Here is a 19,200-nt window from a genome sequence, read left to right as displayed (position 1 = left end):
AAAGCATATATACATGTGTAGATATATAGACAAAACAATGTCCCTTGTAAGCCTCTAGTTGACTAGCCAGATGATCAAGGATGGTTAAGGTTTTCTGACCATATGCAAGTGTTGTCACTTGATGACTGGATCACATCATTAGGAGAATGATGTTATGGACAAGACCCAAACTATGAACGAAGCATGTGATCGTGTCATTTTGTTGCTATTGTTTTCTGCGTGTCAAGTATTCATTCCTATGACCATGAGATCGTGTAACTCAATGACACCGGAGGAATACCTTGTGTGTATCAAACGTCACAACGTTACTGGGTGACTATAAAGGTGCTCTACAGGTATCTCCGAAGGTGTCTGTTGAGTTAGCATGGATCAAGACTGGGATTTGTCACTCCGTGTGACGGAGAGGTATCTCAGGGCCCACTCGGTAATACAACATCACATATAAGCCTTGCAAGCAATGCGACTCAAGTGTTAGTCACGGGACCTTGTATTACCGAACGAGTAAAGAGACTTGCCGGTAATGAGATTGAAATAGGTATAGGGATACCGACGATCAAATCTCGGGCAAGTAACATACCGAAGGACAAAGGGAATGTTATACATGATTATATGAATGCTTGGCACAAAGGTTCAACCGATAAGATCTTCATAGAATATATAGGATCCAATATGGACATCCACGTCCCGCGGTATTGACCGGGGAGTGTCTCAGGTCATGTGTGCATAGTTCTCGAACCCGCAGGGTCTGCACACTTAAGGTTCGGTGACGTTTCAGTATAGTTGAGTTATAGGTGTTGGTGACCGAAGGTTGTTAGGAGTCCCGGATGAGATCACGGACGTCACAAGGGTTTCCGAAATGGTTCGAAAACGAAGATTGATATATAGGGTGGTTTCATTTGGTCTCCGGAAATATTTCGGGCATTACCGGCAGTGTACCGGGAGTGACGAACCGGTTCCGGGTTTTCACCGGGAGGGGCCCACCCACCCGGGAGTGAGCCTAAGATCCCAAGGGTGGCGCAGAAGCCCTTAGTGGGCTGGTGAGGCCATCCCAAGTGGCTATGGCTCTAGGAAAAAGAAAACCAAAGAAGAAAAAGAGGGAGGTGGGAAGGAAGAGGAGGACTCCTCCTTCCCCAAACCGAATTGGAGTTGGAGTCCTCCTCTCCTCTCTCGGCCGGCGCCCTTAGGGCTCCCTTGAGCCCCAAGGCTAGCCCCTCCCCTCCTCCTATATATACTAGAGGTTTTAGGGTTTTTGAGACACAACTTTGCCACGTGCAACTCAAACCCCTACTTCGTAGTTCTTCCTCTAGATTGGTTTTCTGCGGAGCTCGGGCGGAGCCCTGCAAGAATAGATCATCACCATCACTTCCCCGTATCTCTTGCTGGATCAAGAAGGCATAGATCGTCATCGAGTTATACGTGTGCTGAACGCGGAGGTGCCGTCCGTTCGGCGCTAGATCAGAACGGATCGCGGGACGACGGTGATTTGAATCACGAAGTTGTACCACTACATCAACCGTGTTTCTTAACGCTTCCCGCTTAGCGATCTACAAGGGTATGTGGATCTGATCTCCCTCTCGCAGATGAACATCACCATGATAGGTCTTCGTGTGTGTAGGATTTTTTTTTGTTTCCCATGCAACGTTCCCCAACATATTTCTCTATATGTGGTTTTGGTAATTAATGACAATCCTTATGGACTAATGATTGCATTGAGTTATATTCGAAGGATTTGTCCATATGCACTTCTTGAAGTCTATCTGTTGGTTTCAAGGAGTTTATATGATGACCAAGGTGGTATTCAAAGTATTATCCAAAGATTGGTCATAACGACACAAGGTTGATCAAGACTAAGCAAAGAGTAAATCAAGATGATCAACACACAAAGTGTACAAGATGTACCGAGAGGTATCAAGTGATTCCAAGGTATGGTAAACATTGTCCATAAGCTTTTGTGTACTAACCCATGGTCTTCGTGAGAGTTTTATGCGGGGTTAGGTGTGTTTCCATGGGTTTGCATCAAGGGAAGATCTCATTCAACCTATGAAAGATGACATCAAGTGGTGATCGTCATCAAGATTGCGATGTGCAAGTTCAAGTGGAGCATCATGAAGACATCATGCTTGAAGCTTGCCGTCCATTGTGGTGGCAATGGACTTTGCGAAGATGTGCTGAAGAGTGGCTCACCCATAGTGAGTATGCGGGAGCAATTAACTAGTCTTCATCAAACCAACGCAATCAAGAAAGGTGGTCCATCTTGAGGAAGCCAAGATCATCGTCATCTAGCTCAAGAAGACTAGGTGCAAGGTGTAGGTTTGCCCTTGATAGGTTTCTCTATTGTATGATAGATTGTCGTACTATCAAGGGGGGCTCTCAAGTGAGTAGCTTGATTGTATCGTTTGTTGAGAGCTCAAACCATTTGCATCCTTGCATCATCTTTCTTGTTTCTCGTTTGGTGTTTCTCTTTGTGAGTTGTAGAGATTATGGTCATCTTCATGACAAGCTCGAGTTCATCGAAAACGGAGTCCTGAATCCAACAAGCTTGAGTTTGCTCGATTCAGAGCTCGTATGCGAAAGTTATGGCAATTTCAATGGCCAGCGCTACTACCGCATGTGCAAGCGGTAGTACCGCTCTTGGAGCGGTAGTAGTTTTTTACTACCGCTCTCTGGTGGTAGTACGGTGCCGTCGGACTTTTGCACAACCGCAACCTCAATAGTGGTAGGCACGGAAGTAATTTTTTACTACCGTGGTTGGTGAACCTACCGTGCGGTAGTATCGCTCCTAGAAGCGGTAGTACCGCTCTGCTCGGGCTATGAGTGGGGGTAACGATTGAATTCTTTCCCCACTATATAAAGGGGGTCTTCTTCCCCATTGGATCTAATCCATCCATTGAGCTTATGTTCTTCCCCCATTGTTGACCTTCTTAGAGCTTGCTAGCTCTGAATCCCTCCAATGATTCTTGCTAGTTCTTGAGGGAAAAGAGAGAGGAGATCTAGATCCACATCTCCACCAATCACTTTCTCCTCTATGTGAGGGGAACCCCTTGGATCTTGATCTTGGAGTTCTTTGTGAGCTCCTTGTTCTTCCTCTCATATTTCTCCATATCTTTTGTTGTTGTGGAGGGATTTGAGTGTGAGGGACTTGACCACTTCGTGTGTTCTTGCCATTGCATTAGGGTCATCGGTTTGAGTTCTCCGCGGTGATAGGTGGAAGTGAGAAGTTGAGAAGCTTATTGCCCTTGGGTACTTGGTACCCCTAGAGATTGTTCTTCGTGGATGCTTTGGCATCCTAGAAGCTTGGTGGTGCCTCAGAGCTCAATCATTGTGGTGTAAAGTTCCGAGCAAGCGTCGGGGTATCTAATTAAGTTGTGGAGATTGCCCCAAGCATTTTTGGTCACCTCGAAGCAATATGCCATTGGGGTGAATCTTCGTGGTGGTGTTGGGAGCCTCCAATTAATATGTGGAGATATCCCCAACCTTGTTTGTACGGGTTCGGTGACCGCCCTCAAGGGTCCCTTAGTGGAATCAAGGCATCTTGCATTGTGCAAGGGCATGAGGAGATTATGGTGGCCTTAGTGGCATCTTGGGGAGCATTGTGCCTCCACACCGCTCGAAACGGAGATTGGCATCCGCAAGGGTGTGAACTTCAGGATACATCGTCGTCTCCGTGTGCCTCGGTTATCTCTTACCCGAACCCTTTACTTATGCACTTTTACTTTGTGATAGCCATATTGTTTCTTGTTATATATCTTGCTATCACTTAGTTGTTTATCTTTCTTAGCATAAGTTGTTTGTGCACATGGGTGAGCCTAGTTGTTTTAGGTTTTGTGCTTGACAAATTAAACGTTAGTTTTATTTCGCATTTGTTCAAGCCTAAACCGTAATTATTTTAAAGTGCCTATTTACCCCCCTCTAGGCGACATCCACGTCCTTTCACAAGTGTTTGCTCTATTACCTCACATGCAAGTGTGACAAGTAAACACAAGGAATTGATTGAATATGTTTGCCTCTATGCATTAACATCAGCCCCATTGCACTCTTCATACTCGCTCATAGAGCAGGCTTGGTGTGTGTCTAGCAGCACGGTCTAGTCGCAATCCAAAGACAAGAAATAGTCTTGCAGATATTGCAAGAGAGACGGGCATGACATCTTAGAATGTTTCAAGTTGCGGAACGAGGAAAAGAGGAACGACACATACAAACCGAAAGGTAATAAACAAGGTGAAAATTTTGCTAATGTTGCTCGTGATGATAGTTCTGATGATGCTCTTGTTGTTATTGCTGGATGTGCCGAGACCAATGATGAGTGGGTACTTGACACTGCATGTACTTTTCATATGTGCCCGCATAGATATTAGTTTACTACTTTTGATTCTACTACTGCCGCTGGTTCCGTTTTGGGTTTTGATAATTCACCATGTAAGATTGAAGGCATAGGTTCCATTCGAATCAAGTTGCTCGATGGCACAATCAGAACTTTGACAGATGTTCGGTATATTCCGAAGACGAAGAAAAATCATATCTCTGTGAGTGCCCTTGATGCAAAGGGATACAAGTATTCAGGTGGAGATAGCGTTTTGAAGGTCACCAGAGGTTCTCCCATTGTGATGAAAGGTGACTTAAGTTCGACCAATGGTCTTTATTACCTTCGAGGTTCTACCATTTCAGGTAACGCTACTCTGGTTATTTCAAAGAATTCTGGTTGTGATGCCGCTAACCTTTGGCATATGCGTCTTGGACATATGAGTGAACCTGGTTTGACAGAGTTAAATAAGAGAGGTCTTCTTAAAGGATATGAAACTGGTAAATTGAAATTTTGTGAGCATTGTATCTTCGGCAAGCACAAGAGGGTGAAGTTCAACACTTCGACTCATACAACTGAAGGTATTCTTGATTATGTGCATTCTGATTTATGGGGACCATCTCTCAAAAAGTCACTAGGTGGTGCTAGTTACATGTTGACTATTATTGATGATTATTCGAGAAAAGTTTGGCCTTGTTTCTTGAAGCATAAATGGCAAGCTTTCTCAACTTTCAAGGAGTGGAAGATTATGATTGAGAGGCAAACTGAAAAGAATGTAAAAATACTTCGCACTGATAATGGTATGGAATTCTGTTCTAAGCAATTTGGGAATTATTGCAAGTGTGAAGGAATTGTCACACACTACACCGTTCCTTATACTCCTCAACAAAATGGTGTTGCTGAGCGTATGAACATGACCATTATTTCCAGAGCCCCTTGCATGTTGTCCAATGCAGGTTTGCATAGGCGTTTTTGGGCTGAGGCCGCTTCCACTGCTTGTTATCTCATTAACCGTTCACCATCTATTGCTCTTAATAAGCAAATTCCAATTGAGGCATGGTCTGGTTCACCTGCTGATTATTCACAATTGAGAGTTTTTGGTTGCACTTCTTATGCTCATGTAGATAATGGAAAGTTGGAGCCTAGGGTTGTTAAGCGCATCTTTCTTGGTTATAAGTCTCCTGTTAAAGGTTTTAAATTGTGGAATCCTGAGACAGAGACGGTTGTTATTAGCAGAAATGTTATCTTCAATGAATCTGCTATGTTACATGATGTTCCATCTACTAATGTTCCTGGTGAGAGTGAACAACAGCCTACTGTTCAACAACATGTTGTTCAGGTGGAGCATGTTATCGATTCAAGGGATACTTCTCATAAGGAAAATGTTGATGCACATGAAGATCCCGGCTTTGATGATGAACATGTCACTCCAAATCAGCCTATTGTTCCACCCGGTTGGAATCTCACACGTGACATAGTTAGGCGGGGTATTAATGCATCTGAAAGGTTAATTGAAGAGTGCAATATTGTTTCTTTTGCTTTATCTGTCGCAGAAGAAATTTAAGGTAATGTTTAGCCTTCTTCATATCCCGAGGCTATGATTTCTGGTAATAGTAATAAGTGGATGACTGCTATGCATGATGAGATGGAATCACTTGAAAAGAATGACACTTGGGATTTAGTAAGATTACCTAGAGAGAAGAAACATATTCGTTGCAAGTGGGTTTCAAAATAAAGGAAGGTGTTTCTCCTAATGATGAGACAAGATATAAAGCAAGGTTAGTTGCTAAAGGTTATAGCCAAATTCCAGGTATTGACTGTAACGAAGTCTTTTCTCATGTCGTGAAGCATAGCTCTATTCACACTTTACTTAGTATTGTTGCCATGAACGATTTTGAGCTTGAACAATTGGATGTTAAAACTGCATTCTTACATCGAGAATTAGGAGAGGATATTTATATGGAACAACCTGAAGGTTTTGTTATTTCTGGAAAAGAAAAGCTTGTTTGTAAGTTAAAGAAATCTCTTTATGGATTTAAGCAATCCCCTCGAGAGTGGTACAAGAGATTTGACACCTTTATGCTCTCACAAGGTTTCAAATAGTCTAATTATGATAGTTGTGTTTATTTGAAAATTGTTAATGGTTCAACTATTTATTTGCTCCTTTATGTTGATGATATGTTAATTGCCGCAAAGAGCATGTTAGAGATTAATGAACTAAAGAAGCAATTGAGTAAGAATTTTAGATGAAGGATTTGGGTGTAGCAAAGAAAATACTTGGCATGGAAATATCCAGAGATAGATCGTCTGGAAAATTATATCTAAGTCAGAAGGGGTATATTGATAAAGTTCTTCATCGTTTTAATATGCATAATGCCAAGCCAGTAAGTACTCCGTTAGCTCCACACTTTAAATAATCATCAGCCTTATGTCCTAAGTCAGATTCCGATATTGAGTGGATGTCTAGAGTTCCCTATTCAAGTGCAGTTGGTTCACTTATTTATGCCATGGTTTGTTCTCGTCCTGATTTATCTTATGCACTGAGTGTTGTTAGTAGATACATGGCCAATCCTCGAAAAGATCATTGGAAAGCAGTTCAGTCGATTTTCAGATACCTGCGAGGTACTTTTAATTACAGTTTGGAAAAACTGGAGATGGACTTGTTGGTTTTGTTGATTCTGATTTTGCTGGTGATTTGGATAAGAGAAGATCACTCACAGGTTATGTTTTCACCATTGATGGTTGTGCTGTGAGTTGTAGAGCAACTTTGCAGTCTATTGTAGCTTGTTCCACTACCGATGCCAAGTATATGACCATTTCTGAGGCATGCAAAGAAGCTATCTGGTTGAGAGGTTTGTACGCCGAGCTTTTGGAGATTCATCTTGCCCTACCATATCTTCTGATAGTCAAAGTGCTATATATCTTACAAACAATCCAATATATCTTGAGAGAACAAAGCACATTGACGTGAGATATCACTATATTCAAGATGTTGTTGCTGAAGGTGATTTGAAGGTATGCAAGATAAGTACACATGATAATCTGTTGATATGACGACAAAGCCAGTTCCTACCAATAAGTTTAAGCTTTGCTCAGGCTTAGTTGGTATTTCTCACTAGTCCTATGGACTTTGACGCACAATGTGTTTATTCTGATTTGGAAGGAGTTATTTACTTTTTCGACTACTGAAGGTAATTGGACTCAAGGTGGATATTGTTAAATTATGATCCAAATTCTACCGTATTGGGTACAAGCAGTGTGGGCTTTTGCGTTGGTACCGACGCGTACAAGTACAACTTGTTTACTTGTCCTTTAAAAATCTTCTGTATTGCTCCTCATATATACTCTATATAGTCGCACATAAAGACGGTTTGTCGTCTCGTGCTTGTAATACTCTATCCTTATAGTGATTGCGCCTTCGTGCGTCCGTGATTTTTCTCACGCAAGGATTTCCACGTAAAAATCCGTGTCTCTTGTGTTTCGTTGATCTCGTCACACGTTTTACTCTTTCCAAACAATGATGCATAATCTGTTATCTCCCGGCTGAAAGCTGAGATGCAGAAACTAATGAAGAATCAATTGCCGTCGTGAATGTCGCGACGGGCATCTTCGCCGGAAGGCTTGGGAGAGGCGCCTCAAATCGTAGCACGCTGACCGCTTGTTTGATGGACGGCCTCAGGCTCCGGTCAGGGTGCGCGCACCAGAGCCCGACCACCATCACGCACTCCATCTCCCGGTGGTCGAACTCCAGGTTGAGCTGCGCATCGGCCGCGTCAAGGGTCCTTCCGTTTTCCCATGAATCCCAGACCCATTGCACTAGATGGATGACATCCTCTCGTCCACGAGAAACCGCGGGCCGCTTGCCGCATGCGATCTCGAGCATGACGACGCCGAAGCTGTAGACATCAGACTCGGCGCTGGTCCTTCCGGTGACCACGCACTCAGGGTCCATGTAGCCCATTGTTCCTGCAAGACCCGTTGTGTATGGTCCTCGGCCGTGGTCGACAAGCCGCGCGAGCCCAAAATCTCCTAGTTTGGCACAGAAGGACGCGTCTAACATGATGTTGCTTGGCTTGATGTCACGGTGCAGAACACATTGCTCCCAATCTTGATGCAGGTACAGAAGCGCCGACCCTAACCCCAGCACGATCTCATACCTAAAAACAACATAAAACAAAATAAGCTAAAACATAGTATTAGTTTGGAGAGACAAGCTAGATGCCGGAGATGGTTACACATACTGGTAGGTATGTTATACGCACCTGAGTGGCCACGATAATGTGGCGTTTGAACTGTAAAGGTGAGTGTCCAGGCTGCCGTGGGGCATGAGATCGTAGACAAGCAAGAGCTCGCCCCCGCCATGGCACCAGCCAATGAGCTGTACGAGGTTTCGATGTCTCAGCCGGCTTATGATCTTCACCTCTGAGATGTACTCCTTCCTCCCCTGCTTGGAGGTCTTGGACACTCTTTTTATAGCCACCTCAATTTTAAGCTCCTTCAAGAATCCTTTGTACACAGAGCCGAAGCCACCTTCACCGAGCTTCTTCTCGTCCGAGAAGTTGCTGGTGGCGATGGCAAGATCACTATAGCGAAACCGCTTGGGCCCGGCCCCTCTCTCGAACTCATCTCCCAATGGATCGTCGTCAAAAGTATCTACTTGTCTCGCCATGCGATTTCGCCTACGACAGCGCAAAAGGAAACAAACCAAGATACTCGATGAGATGAAGAACACGACGACCACACCGGCAGACACCACGGCCACCAGCGGCGTCCTGCTGCTAGTCTGGTCAGCAGCAAATGGCGGAGTATCTGATGAAAAAACACCACATTACCATCAATGAGAACCAGTGAAAAAATATCAGAAAAGGAAGTGATAGTACTACTACTAAAGTTACTGACCTCCTGCTCCTGGTCGGAGATTGGACGGCGGTGGCTGTGCACCTGGTGAGATATTGGACGGCGGTGGCTGTGCACCTGGTGAGATATTGGACGGCGGTGGCTGTGCACCTGGTGAGATATTGGATGGCGGTGGAAGAGTGACACGGAGGAAGTCGCCGTCGCCGATGTTGTATATGGCGTAGCAGCTGTAGCCCTTTATCAAACCACCGGTGTTGCGAGAGAACACAGACGAGAGGTTTGACACGAATGCGGTAAGGCACCTGATGCACTCGCTCGCGTTCAGGTCCCTCGTGCACTGCACCATACCGTGCATGGTCGTCGTCGGCGACTGCGAGGTGACCGCGTATGGCACGCTCCCGTTGGCGAGCCGCAGCGGCGAACGCGCGGCCTCCGCCGCTAGCCGGGTGAGCAGATGCCACCTCGTGTCGCTCATGCTGGCCGGATAGTCCCTCTTGGCGTAGTCCCACGAGTAGAAGGCGACGGTGAGGTCGGCGACGGAGACGAAGGACTCGTTGGAGTAGCGGAGAAGGCACGCGTCGTAGGCGCCCTTCATCTGCCGGCCGAACGGGCACGACTGCTGTATCCCGTTGGCCGCGGCGGAGAGGCAGTCGCGGCACTGGTTCCAGCTGCGGTCGGCGTAGCACGCCATGAGGCTGAACACCTCGTCCGGCGATTTGCCGGCCGTGCCGTCGTAGTAGAAACTGTTGTTGAGGGCACGCGCCGGGAGGCCGGTCACGAGGCCCAGAAGATTTAGCCGGTACTGGCTATCCCCGCTGTAGTTGCCCGTGGTCGAGCAGTAAGGATTGAACGGCCAGTACGTCTGCCCCTCTGCTACAGCGACGCCGACGCAGGAGGAGGACATGACAACGGCGACCAGAAGCAGGAGAAGGCGCCGTGGAGCAGTTGCCATAACCATTGATCCACGCCAAGCTAGCTAGCTGTACAGTCAAGGCACGACGCATAGGTATATGTAGTAGTGTAACTAGATCGTCATTGCACTGCAGTTGAACACTGATTCAAACGATGTGACCACAGACAGGGATATATACGAAGCCTACAACGTGTGTGAGGGACAAGAAGATGGTCTATGGAGCCTGCAGGAGCATTTCCTTGTCACAGACAACACCACAAATCCATTCAGAACCTTATGTTTGGCCGAACGTTTCAACGTGTGGAGTCTGGAGTCTAGCTAGACTGGTCATAGAGAACCTGCCGGCCCCGGCCGGCCCGTTCTATCCAGAAATGATTGTTGTTATACTGTATATATAAAAGAAAGGGTCCCGATATTTATCATAAATGTGACATATTAGACATTCGTTCACACATCGTGTGTGTCATACGTAGGAGGCAGCCCATATGAATCATGTGTGGACGAACATTAAAACTGCCACACGTATGAGCGCAGCTAATTCGTGTCACACGTCTAGCAAGTACTATTCATTCCCACCCACGCATGTGGCACGATGCAAATCTGTCCACACATCATGGTGCAGCTATGTTAGTTATCCGCGGAATGACACTTTAGTTACCCCGGAGATGGCTATAGTTACCGGCGTGATGACACTTTAGTTATCCACGGACAATTGCCATGTGTATTTACCTAGTTGCCACGTGTCGTCCAATCATAGTTGTCATGTATGGTTAATCATAGTTGTCATGTGTGTTCATCTGGTTGCCATATACGCGCAACTACAGTTGCCATCTAGCAACGAATCATGGTTGCCATGTGCGTTTACCTAGTTGTCACGTATGCGTAATTGCAGTTGCCATCTAGCAACGTACGAGCGTCGTGTGGGCGAAGTGAAGTTCGTCCACACGCACGTGGACTAGGTGGTGACTGTGTGGGCAGAAACTGGTTCTTCCACACGACGCAACTGGCAACTACGCTCTGCGGGTCGTGTGGGCGGACACTCTAACGCCCACACACGTGATGATGCCTATGTGACACTGAAATTCTAACAGATTCCTTTAGGATTCATGCAAAACAGAATAAACGTGGATCGACGCGTGTGAGGAAGTGTAAACATGCCACACGTGTGGGCGTTATCTTTTGGGAAAAGAAGAGGAGCAAACCAACATGTGGTTGGATGGTTAGAGGGACAGTGATATCCCCAACCCATCTGAGTTCAAATCTGATGTTGCATTATTTCTGAATTTATTTCAGAATTTCCGGTGATACGTTTTAAATGAAAAAGGACGTTCCCATGGACGACGAGGCGTCTATAATAACTTAATAGACTCCGTCTCTAAAAAATACTCATAGGAACAAGATGAATAAAATGCTCATAGGAACAAGATAAATGTGTATTTGTTTATAGAGATGAATGTATGCGTATACTGTATTAAAAAAGGGAAGAGATTGTTATTTTTTTGACGTCGATCGTCACATGACATTTGTGGTTGCTAGTTTTCTTAAGCCGGACCTTGTCATCATAAGCACGTCTTGACTGTAAGTTTGAACCATCTGATTCACGTTCACACATAGCCCATACCTTCCTGTAGATTTTTTGTGTAAAAGAACCTCTCCCGAACACAATTGTCAGAAAGGATCACCTACGGTGTAATTTATTAAAAAAGAACCCCTTCTAGCTGATGGCAACGCGTCACGTAACACGTATCACCTGTCGCCACGACTCGAGGCGGTCGGCACCTGCCGCCAAAACACCAGGCAGTCGGCCGGTTTCCCGTTGCTGCCAGGCCTCACGACCGATGCGACAGGGGGTGGGCCTTGTCGCCACTGCGCCAAGCGGCAGGCCCTGTCCGCGTGCACGTGTCGAAAGGGACGCTTGCAACGCTGATTCCGTGGCTGGTGATGCTGATTTCGAGGCTGACTATACGCATTATTCCGCTGCGTGATTTTGGTCTAAAATTTTCACTATTTGCGTCCTATTTTCCCGCCTTCACATCCGTCTGAGCCTATAAAACAAGGCATTGAAACTATCTTCGTCCATCGTCCAGGCACACTTGAAAATACCAGCGTGCTAAGTGTGTCACATTTTTTATAGTTAGTATGAGTTTGCCTTGATCGGATCAAAGCATTAGGCTTAGGAAAATGAAGTGTGTGAGTTTGTCTTCAAGGGCGGAAGTCCCGCGCTGTTGGTGTGACAATGTTTGCAAGGTGAAGGAGATGACGGATTTTTCGGATTGGTTGGGTATGAAGTTCTTCATGTGCGCCAATTATGAGAAAGATCCACCCGTAGCTAGTTCACCATATGACAAGCCTCTGATATGCTTCACCCATCAAGAATAGACACGTTATTGGTATTATTGTTGGTTTTATATTTACATTCTTATTTTTGTTGTAGTCCCCTCCGTCTGTGTGCATGTACTATCGTTGGATTGACATGAAGATGCCGACTTGGGCGGTGACTGAGATTCGTGAAAGAGGTCGTCGTGCATGGGAAAGTTTGTACACGGAAGAGCGTTGCGAAAAGGCGGCAGTAGTGGAGAAGAGAGAGAGTTAAAAGAGTACTATGCGGAGCAGAGATGTTTCTTTGATGAGACGCTGATGACGAGATGATGTATATACTCCTCGCTCCTCGTTGGTTACCCCAAGTGGAATGTTGAGATGTATGCAGCAACAAGTTTTCCCTCACACGGAGACTGTAAGGTTTATTGAACCAGTAGGACTCCTAGGATCAACAAGTAGGTGTCCGCTGCCCCTGTCTAGCAGAAGACGTGGACCTGCACACACAAAAATAACTTTGCTCCCAATGAATACAGAGAGGTTGTCAATCTCTCCGGCCTTGTAGTTTGCAAAGGATCAAAACACCAGCGGAAAAAGTAATAGTGATTGCAACGGAAAAGTAAATGAAAACGGTAAATGATGGAGGTGTAAACAATGATGGTGATATGGACCGGAGTCACATGACGTTTACTAGTGATGTCTTTCTCCCAAAAGACGATAAACAACTATGCTTGGGTAAACAAATCACAGTTGGGCAAATGACAGAATTATGAACGCACTACAATGCTAATCATGCTACTTGATAGTTAGAGGTTCAATAGTAATGAGCAGTTCGCCAAGACAAGTAGAGCATTTATTAATCAACATCTACTTACTAATCATCCACCTTAAGATATTTATCCAGAACATTTCGCCGGTATTAAGTTGCGAGCCCCACCCAAAGTGTAAACTCAAAGCAACGGACAACTGCATTAACGAACTATGCGTAAGGTAAACAATCCTTGCAACCGTGGTCACAAGCACTATTGTTTTCTCCCTGGCGGCTGAGCGGGGTCTCCCTCCTTTGCCCCCCGGAGGGAGTAGACTTCTTCTTTTCTTTGTCTTCATTGCTCCGTTGCCATCCCCCTCCCCGACTGCGCGTCCTCCTTGCGGTGAGCGCGCCGCCGTCGAGCGGTTTGGTGATGGATCCGTCCGTCTTTTTTTCCCGGATTCGATCCGATCTGTTTCTATTTCTCTAACCCACTGTGACCAGCGTGTCCTGTAAACTTTTCTGTGCCCCGTGAGGGGTTGTACCTTCTTCCGATGCCTCGACTTGCCGATGCGCGTCGAGATCAAGAGGGCCGGCGCGGCCTTGCGGCGGCGCTCTTTGCCGGCGAGGTCCGAGGCTCTCTCCAGTTTTCTTTGCCGTGCTAGGGTTCTTTGGGGCTTGGAGATTTCTCTCTTTTGCTACCGAAAATCCAATACACCTACCTCGGCTGATACAATTGATAGGGACAGTAGATCGTGTAGGCTAGGATTCCGGTAGTAGAGACGGTGAGATTACCTTGTCCTGCACTTGAGGAGCTCGCGTCGCGTCCATCGGTGAGGTGGTGACGGTGCCGACGACAGAGAGAGATGTGGTGGCGGTAGTGCTTCCCGTGAGCACCGCGCTAACCCTAGATTGGTAGGTCGTGTAGGTGGGGAAAGTGGCGACGGTCAACCTCGTGGCTCGTGCCCCGGCCCCCACCCGTGTTAATATAGCACGGGTCACAGGGGCCCACCAACCATAATGGGTTGGGCGCCCCCGATCAGGGCGCATGGATCAAGGGTCCGGTGGGCCGTTGGGCCCACGCGAGAGAGATCAACCTAACATGATGCAATTCCTTCCACTTCATTGGACGGTGAGCGGAGGCCACGACGACAACTTTTCCACACAGAGGAATTTCTACATGAACACTGCCTCGTTACCTACCAAGCAAGCAAGCAAGCAGTCCCCGCCGGTCGACCTGTCGAAAAATATGAAAGACCAATTTCGAATAGAAATGTAAAACAGAAATTGGGGATGGACGAGAGTGGGGTGGCCACACGATGGAGTCGACGACGACGGCGCTTGGCGAATGGGCGAGCGGGCGGCGGCTGCGCGGGGCGGGCGGTGCTAGGCGACTACGAGTGGCTGCGCAAGCGATCCCCGTTCCCAATGTATAATCGATACCAGGGGTATTAGCGACGATTGATCATTTTTCGTTAGCAGCGGGGTGGGGCGTTTTTGTTAGTGATCGATCAGTTTCGTTAACGACATAGTTAGACCGTTTATTACCTGCTTAGACGCTCCAGATTTGAAATTGGATATGTCTTCTCTTCCTTTTATAGGGATAATAGACTAAAAGAATGATCGTGTGTTGCTACGGGTTACAATACATATAAATGAATCAAACAAATGATTAAGATTGTCTCTCATGTTGAAGCCTATTTCTATATGAACCAATAAACGATTAAAATCATCTCTAAGGTTGAAGCTTATTTCTTCCTCGTACGTTCGGGCATGTGAGGGTGCCGAGTGCCAAAATTCAAGAGTCTAAATAGTCTGAGCTCCCCCTAATCAAGATCATATGAGGGGGGAAATGTGGTTGTACGGACTATCATTCATGTGATCTTCAACACATGGGCCCAACACAAAAACCCACCCCACAACGCATCATTCCCTTTTCTTGCCATCTCCACCTCTTCCCGCTCGGCTACGTGTGGTAGCGAGACATTTTTTCCTGGAGCCCTCTTCTTTAAAACCGAATGAATCATACCTCGTCTTTGTCATGGCGCCCTCTCTCCTTCACACCGTATTTCCTCATGGACTGCCAAAGACGAGTCCCCCGCCAACCGGCCCGCTTCGTTCCCCTCCCCCCGTGTTTAAGACTCCATCCCAAAAAGGTTGACCCATTCTCGCTTCACATCTCATTCAATTTTTTTCTACATTTCAAGCGCCTCCTTCTCAAATGCACAACCCTAAAGAAGACAAAGCATTGTATTTATCCTCCCCAAGTTCTAATTTTCTTACCTCTCAAATTGTCTCTAGCCAAGTGCCTCCTTGGATGCTCAACCTTGAACAAGACATGGCATTGTATTTGTCTTCCCATGTTATCATTCTTCTTACCTCTCAAATTATCTCCAATACACAATGTGTTGTCTCTTCTTAACATCCGATAAACCATATTATTGAAATAGTAAACCAAAAAATTAGAACAAATGACATTGATAACAAGGTGTGTGTCCATGGCTACAATCAGTTTCAAAGGATGGTCGTGCATTGCAACGGGAGCATGCTTGTTCTCATGTTCTAGTGTGTCAAACACTAATTGTGTCTAACAAACGATCTCATGCACACGAGGCGAAAATTTCTGACTTCATTTTACCACCTCTCTCCATCCCTCTACAACTTGTTCTTCAAAGCTGTTACCACTATACAAAATGAATCTCTCCCTCTCTTAGTTTTGGCAGTCTGTTCATTGAAGTAACACACACTCTCCCTATCCCTCCGTCTCCCCTTCAGGAATAGAAAGTTACTATCTCTATCCCTATCCATCCCTCTCTCTCACTCTCTCTCCTAGTTTCGATGACTTGTTCTTTGGAGTTGCACCCACTATTCTACAAAATGAATCAAAAGGCCCATTCAATTCTGTATGCATGTCAGAAAAAAAGATATTTGGGTAGTAAAGAACACAAGGTACCGTGAAGTATCACCCAAGACCTCAGCATTACCCATTTGCTTAAAATATATTATGAACATAGGAATTTAATATGAAGATACATGATACTTTTGAGTAGACATTAGAGTGTGTGTTTTGATTGCTTTTCAGCATAGAAAATAAATAATGACACAATTAATCTAGGGTGACGAGGCAGAGAAAAGTGTTTGTTCTATTACCTGACATGCAACTATGAGAAGTAAACACCAGGAATTGATTGAATATGTTTGCCTCTATGCATTAACATCAGCCCCATTGCACTCTTCATACTCATTCCATAGAGCAGGCTCGGTGTGTGCCTAGCAGCACCAGCAGACCAAAGATGTTAGTGATAAGGTGCCAATATTTACATATACATTGTATGAATAATACAACTTCCATACAATTGTTCGAAACCAGTAAAAAAAATACACTGCATATTCTATAATGGTCCTAAAATAACATTAAATGTACTACACCTTATTTTCATTTCAGCTCCACCCATCTCTAGCAGGTCGAATGAAGATGTGTTTCTCCACTCGCAAGGTGGCTTTTCTTGCCGGCATAAAGATTTCATTTTGCTATCATCCATAGCACACCTTACAAATAAAGGAGATGATTGATCGTTTATGGCTCATCTCATGGCTTTAGCACCGATTGCATCATGCCCATTTTCTAGATAAAATGCGCGTGAAAACAAAATTTAGTAAGGATATGAAGGGAAATTTATTCAGTTATGCAGGCAGCCAAAATAAATTCAAGAATATTAACACCATGCAAAATGTTGATAACTTTTGTTGACCACTCACCACCAACATGTTTTCAATAAATTGTGCCTCAAGAAGTACATGCAAATACAATGGTAGGGTTTTTGACCTACTATATGTATTGCACACAAGTTCATATCGTTTTACTAAGCTGACAATATTCACATAGTTCAAGCATCAAGACCGAATGGTAAGCAACTTAAACAAAGAAAAACTCAGTCTTCATGTCAGGGAATAATAGACAAAAATGCTTGGAGCCTTTTGAGCTGACTAAAATTACTTAAATAATTTTCCATAATAACTTCAAGTAGGGTAGATATGGATTTCTTTTTCTGAGATGGCACATGTAAAATTAAGTGGAAAATAGAACACTTAATGATAAAACAAATAATGTACATGTGAGGCTAAGCACATCACCTTCAACAATGTGTCCCCACTATCGAGATTTTCGTACTGCAAGAACTTCCCAAATTGTTAAACAGACATACAAAGGAACAAATATATGCCCCGTACACGGTACACCCCCTAGGATTTTCCATATATGGGTTGCATAGTAAAACTATTCAGCATTAGGAGAGAATAAAATGAACTGCAGGTAATTAACATATGCACTAATTGCTTCAGAATTTAATTATGCGACTGTGGTGAGGTTGCATGTACTGCACCTTGTGAAGATGCCAGGAGGCGATGAAGAACGCCACAAAGGTGGCACGAGCGAGTAAAAGTTAGATCGGGATGGGCGACCACATGTTCATCGACGAGACATGGCGCGTCAGGACACGCTCCGAATCTGTAGCACCACTAGGGCTTGCGGCCTCCACACGATTCCGGCGATTGTAGCTCGCCGGTAGGGGGTGCGTCCCCCACGCGGTTCCGGCGACGAGCTCATCGTCCACAGCCGGACTTCTTCGTCTACCTGTTAGCGTCGCCCTGCTCTCGGGCCTCCCAGCCATGACCGCAACGCGCAGAGTTGTGTCGCTGGCCCCTTGCGGACCGGAGACAGACGATCGGTGGACGGTGGTGGTCACGACGGATGCGCGAGGGATGCGGCCAAGAGACGAACAGACGCATCCAACATTCCTTGCGAGTAGATTAGTTGCTAGTGTAAGAGAGAGAGATCATCATGAATGTGTCCTTTTCTTCTTGTTCTTCTTCTAGTTTTTCTTTTGTCGAGAGCCGGAGAATGTTTGTTTCCGGGGTTGCAAGCAAAGCACGCGCGATTCCTCTCGATCTGCTTCAGTTTTGTTAGAAATTAATTAGTAGATTAATTCAAGGGATATGTCCAACCCGAACAGTCGTGTCTCCTCTTTGTGTCTATTGCCAACAGGCACCTGTTCTGGAGGGATGCCTCCGAACAGACACCTCTTCTTCGCACCTCTTCCAGATGTATATATATTTGAGAATCAATAGAAAGAGGACCGCTGGTCCATTCACTTCCATTCAATCTTGTTTTACTTTAATACGTTATCAGCACGACTCTCCGGCTAGAGCGATTCGATTTCAACGGACTTGGCCTTCATCGCGACGACGTCCGTCGCCGCCACTCCAGCGGCAAGTGCACAACCTTTGTCGTTTCCAGTGTAGAGGGTGGAACCAGCGCCGCTGCAGCATCCGACCCTAGCAGTTGTCGGGGCCGATGGTAGCGCTCGTCCTGGGCGACTCCATCGCGCCGCCGAGTCTGCCGTCCCCGACACCGGCCACCCGTCAGCCTTTGCCACATGCGGAGGTTCACCGCTGCTGGCCCTCGGCGTTCCGCTCACCAGCCCTCCGTCGAGCAGCCGCGCCGCACGCGTGGCGACTTGGAGCCCAGCCGTCCCCGGGCTCGCCAACGGCGCCTCCAACAGCGCCGCGCCGGGCACCCTGTTCCGTGGAGAATCCTCAGACGAGGACGAGCGTGTCGGGAGCGCCCGTGCCCGCAGCCGGCCCGGCTCCTCGCGGCAGTCCGACCGCCTCAGGTGGTGGTGGAGACCAGCAATTGGCTCGCGGCCGCGGCGGCACGTCGATGTGAAGACAGAGCCCGAGGAGAGTGTTGGGGAACGTCGCATGGGAAACAAAAAATTTCCTACGCGCACGAAGACCTATCATGGTGATGTCCATCTACGAGAGGGGATGGTTGATCTACGTACCCTTGTAGACCGTACAACAGAAGCGTTAGTGAACGCGGTTGATGTAGTGGAACGTCCTCACGTCCCTCGATCCACCCTGCGAACCGTCCCGCGATCAGTCCCACGATCTAGTGCCGAACGGACGGCACCTCCGCGTTCAGTACACGTACAGCTCGACGATGATCTCGGCCTTCTTGATCCAGCAAGAGAGACGGAGAGGTAGAAGAGTTCTCCGGCAGCGCGA

The 19,200-nt window shown here is 46.3% G+C and overlaps 2 protein-coding genes across 2 annotated transcripts; one reads left to right on the top strand and one right to left on the bottom strand.

Annotated features, from left to right (window-relative positions):
• Positions 1-7,534: 7,534 nt before the first annotated feature.
• Positions 7,535-10,109, bottom strand: LOC123451068 (L-type lectin-domain containing receptor kinase IX.1-like). Its single transcript, XM_045128080.1, has 3 exons — positions 9,200-10,109; positions 8,563-9,109; positions 7,535-8,457 (listed from the first exon to the last, which is right to left on the bottom strand). Exons 1-3 carry the CDS (start codon positions 10,107-10,109, stop codon positions 7,833-7,835), a joined length of 2,082 nt encoding a protein of 693 aa, XP_044984015.1. The 3' UTR covers positions 7,535-7,832.
• Positions 10,110-18,487: 8,378 nt separating this feature from the next.
• On the top strand, positions 18,488-18,859 carry LOC123448759 (cyclin-dependent kinase inhibitor 1C-like). Its single transcript, XM_045125755.1, has one exon. The coding sequence runs from the start codon at positions 18,488-18,490 to the stop codon at positions 18,857-18,859; it is 372 nt and encodes a 123-aa protein (XP_044981690.1).
• The last annotated feature ends 341 nt before the right edge of the window (positions 18,860-19,200 follow it).

This window comes from Hordeum vulgare, chromosome 4H (assembly GCF_904849725.1).
Source record: "Hordeum vulgare subsp. vulgare chromosome 4H, MorexV3_pseudomolecules_assembly, whole genome shotgun sequence".
Classification (NCBI taxonomy): domain Eukaryota; kingdom Viridiplantae; phylum Streptophyta; class Magnoliopsida; order Poales; family Poaceae; genus Hordeum; species Hordeum vulgare.
The sequence above is the reverse complement of the archived record's forward strand: the minus strand, read 5'-3'. Positions and strand labels throughout refer to the sequence as shown.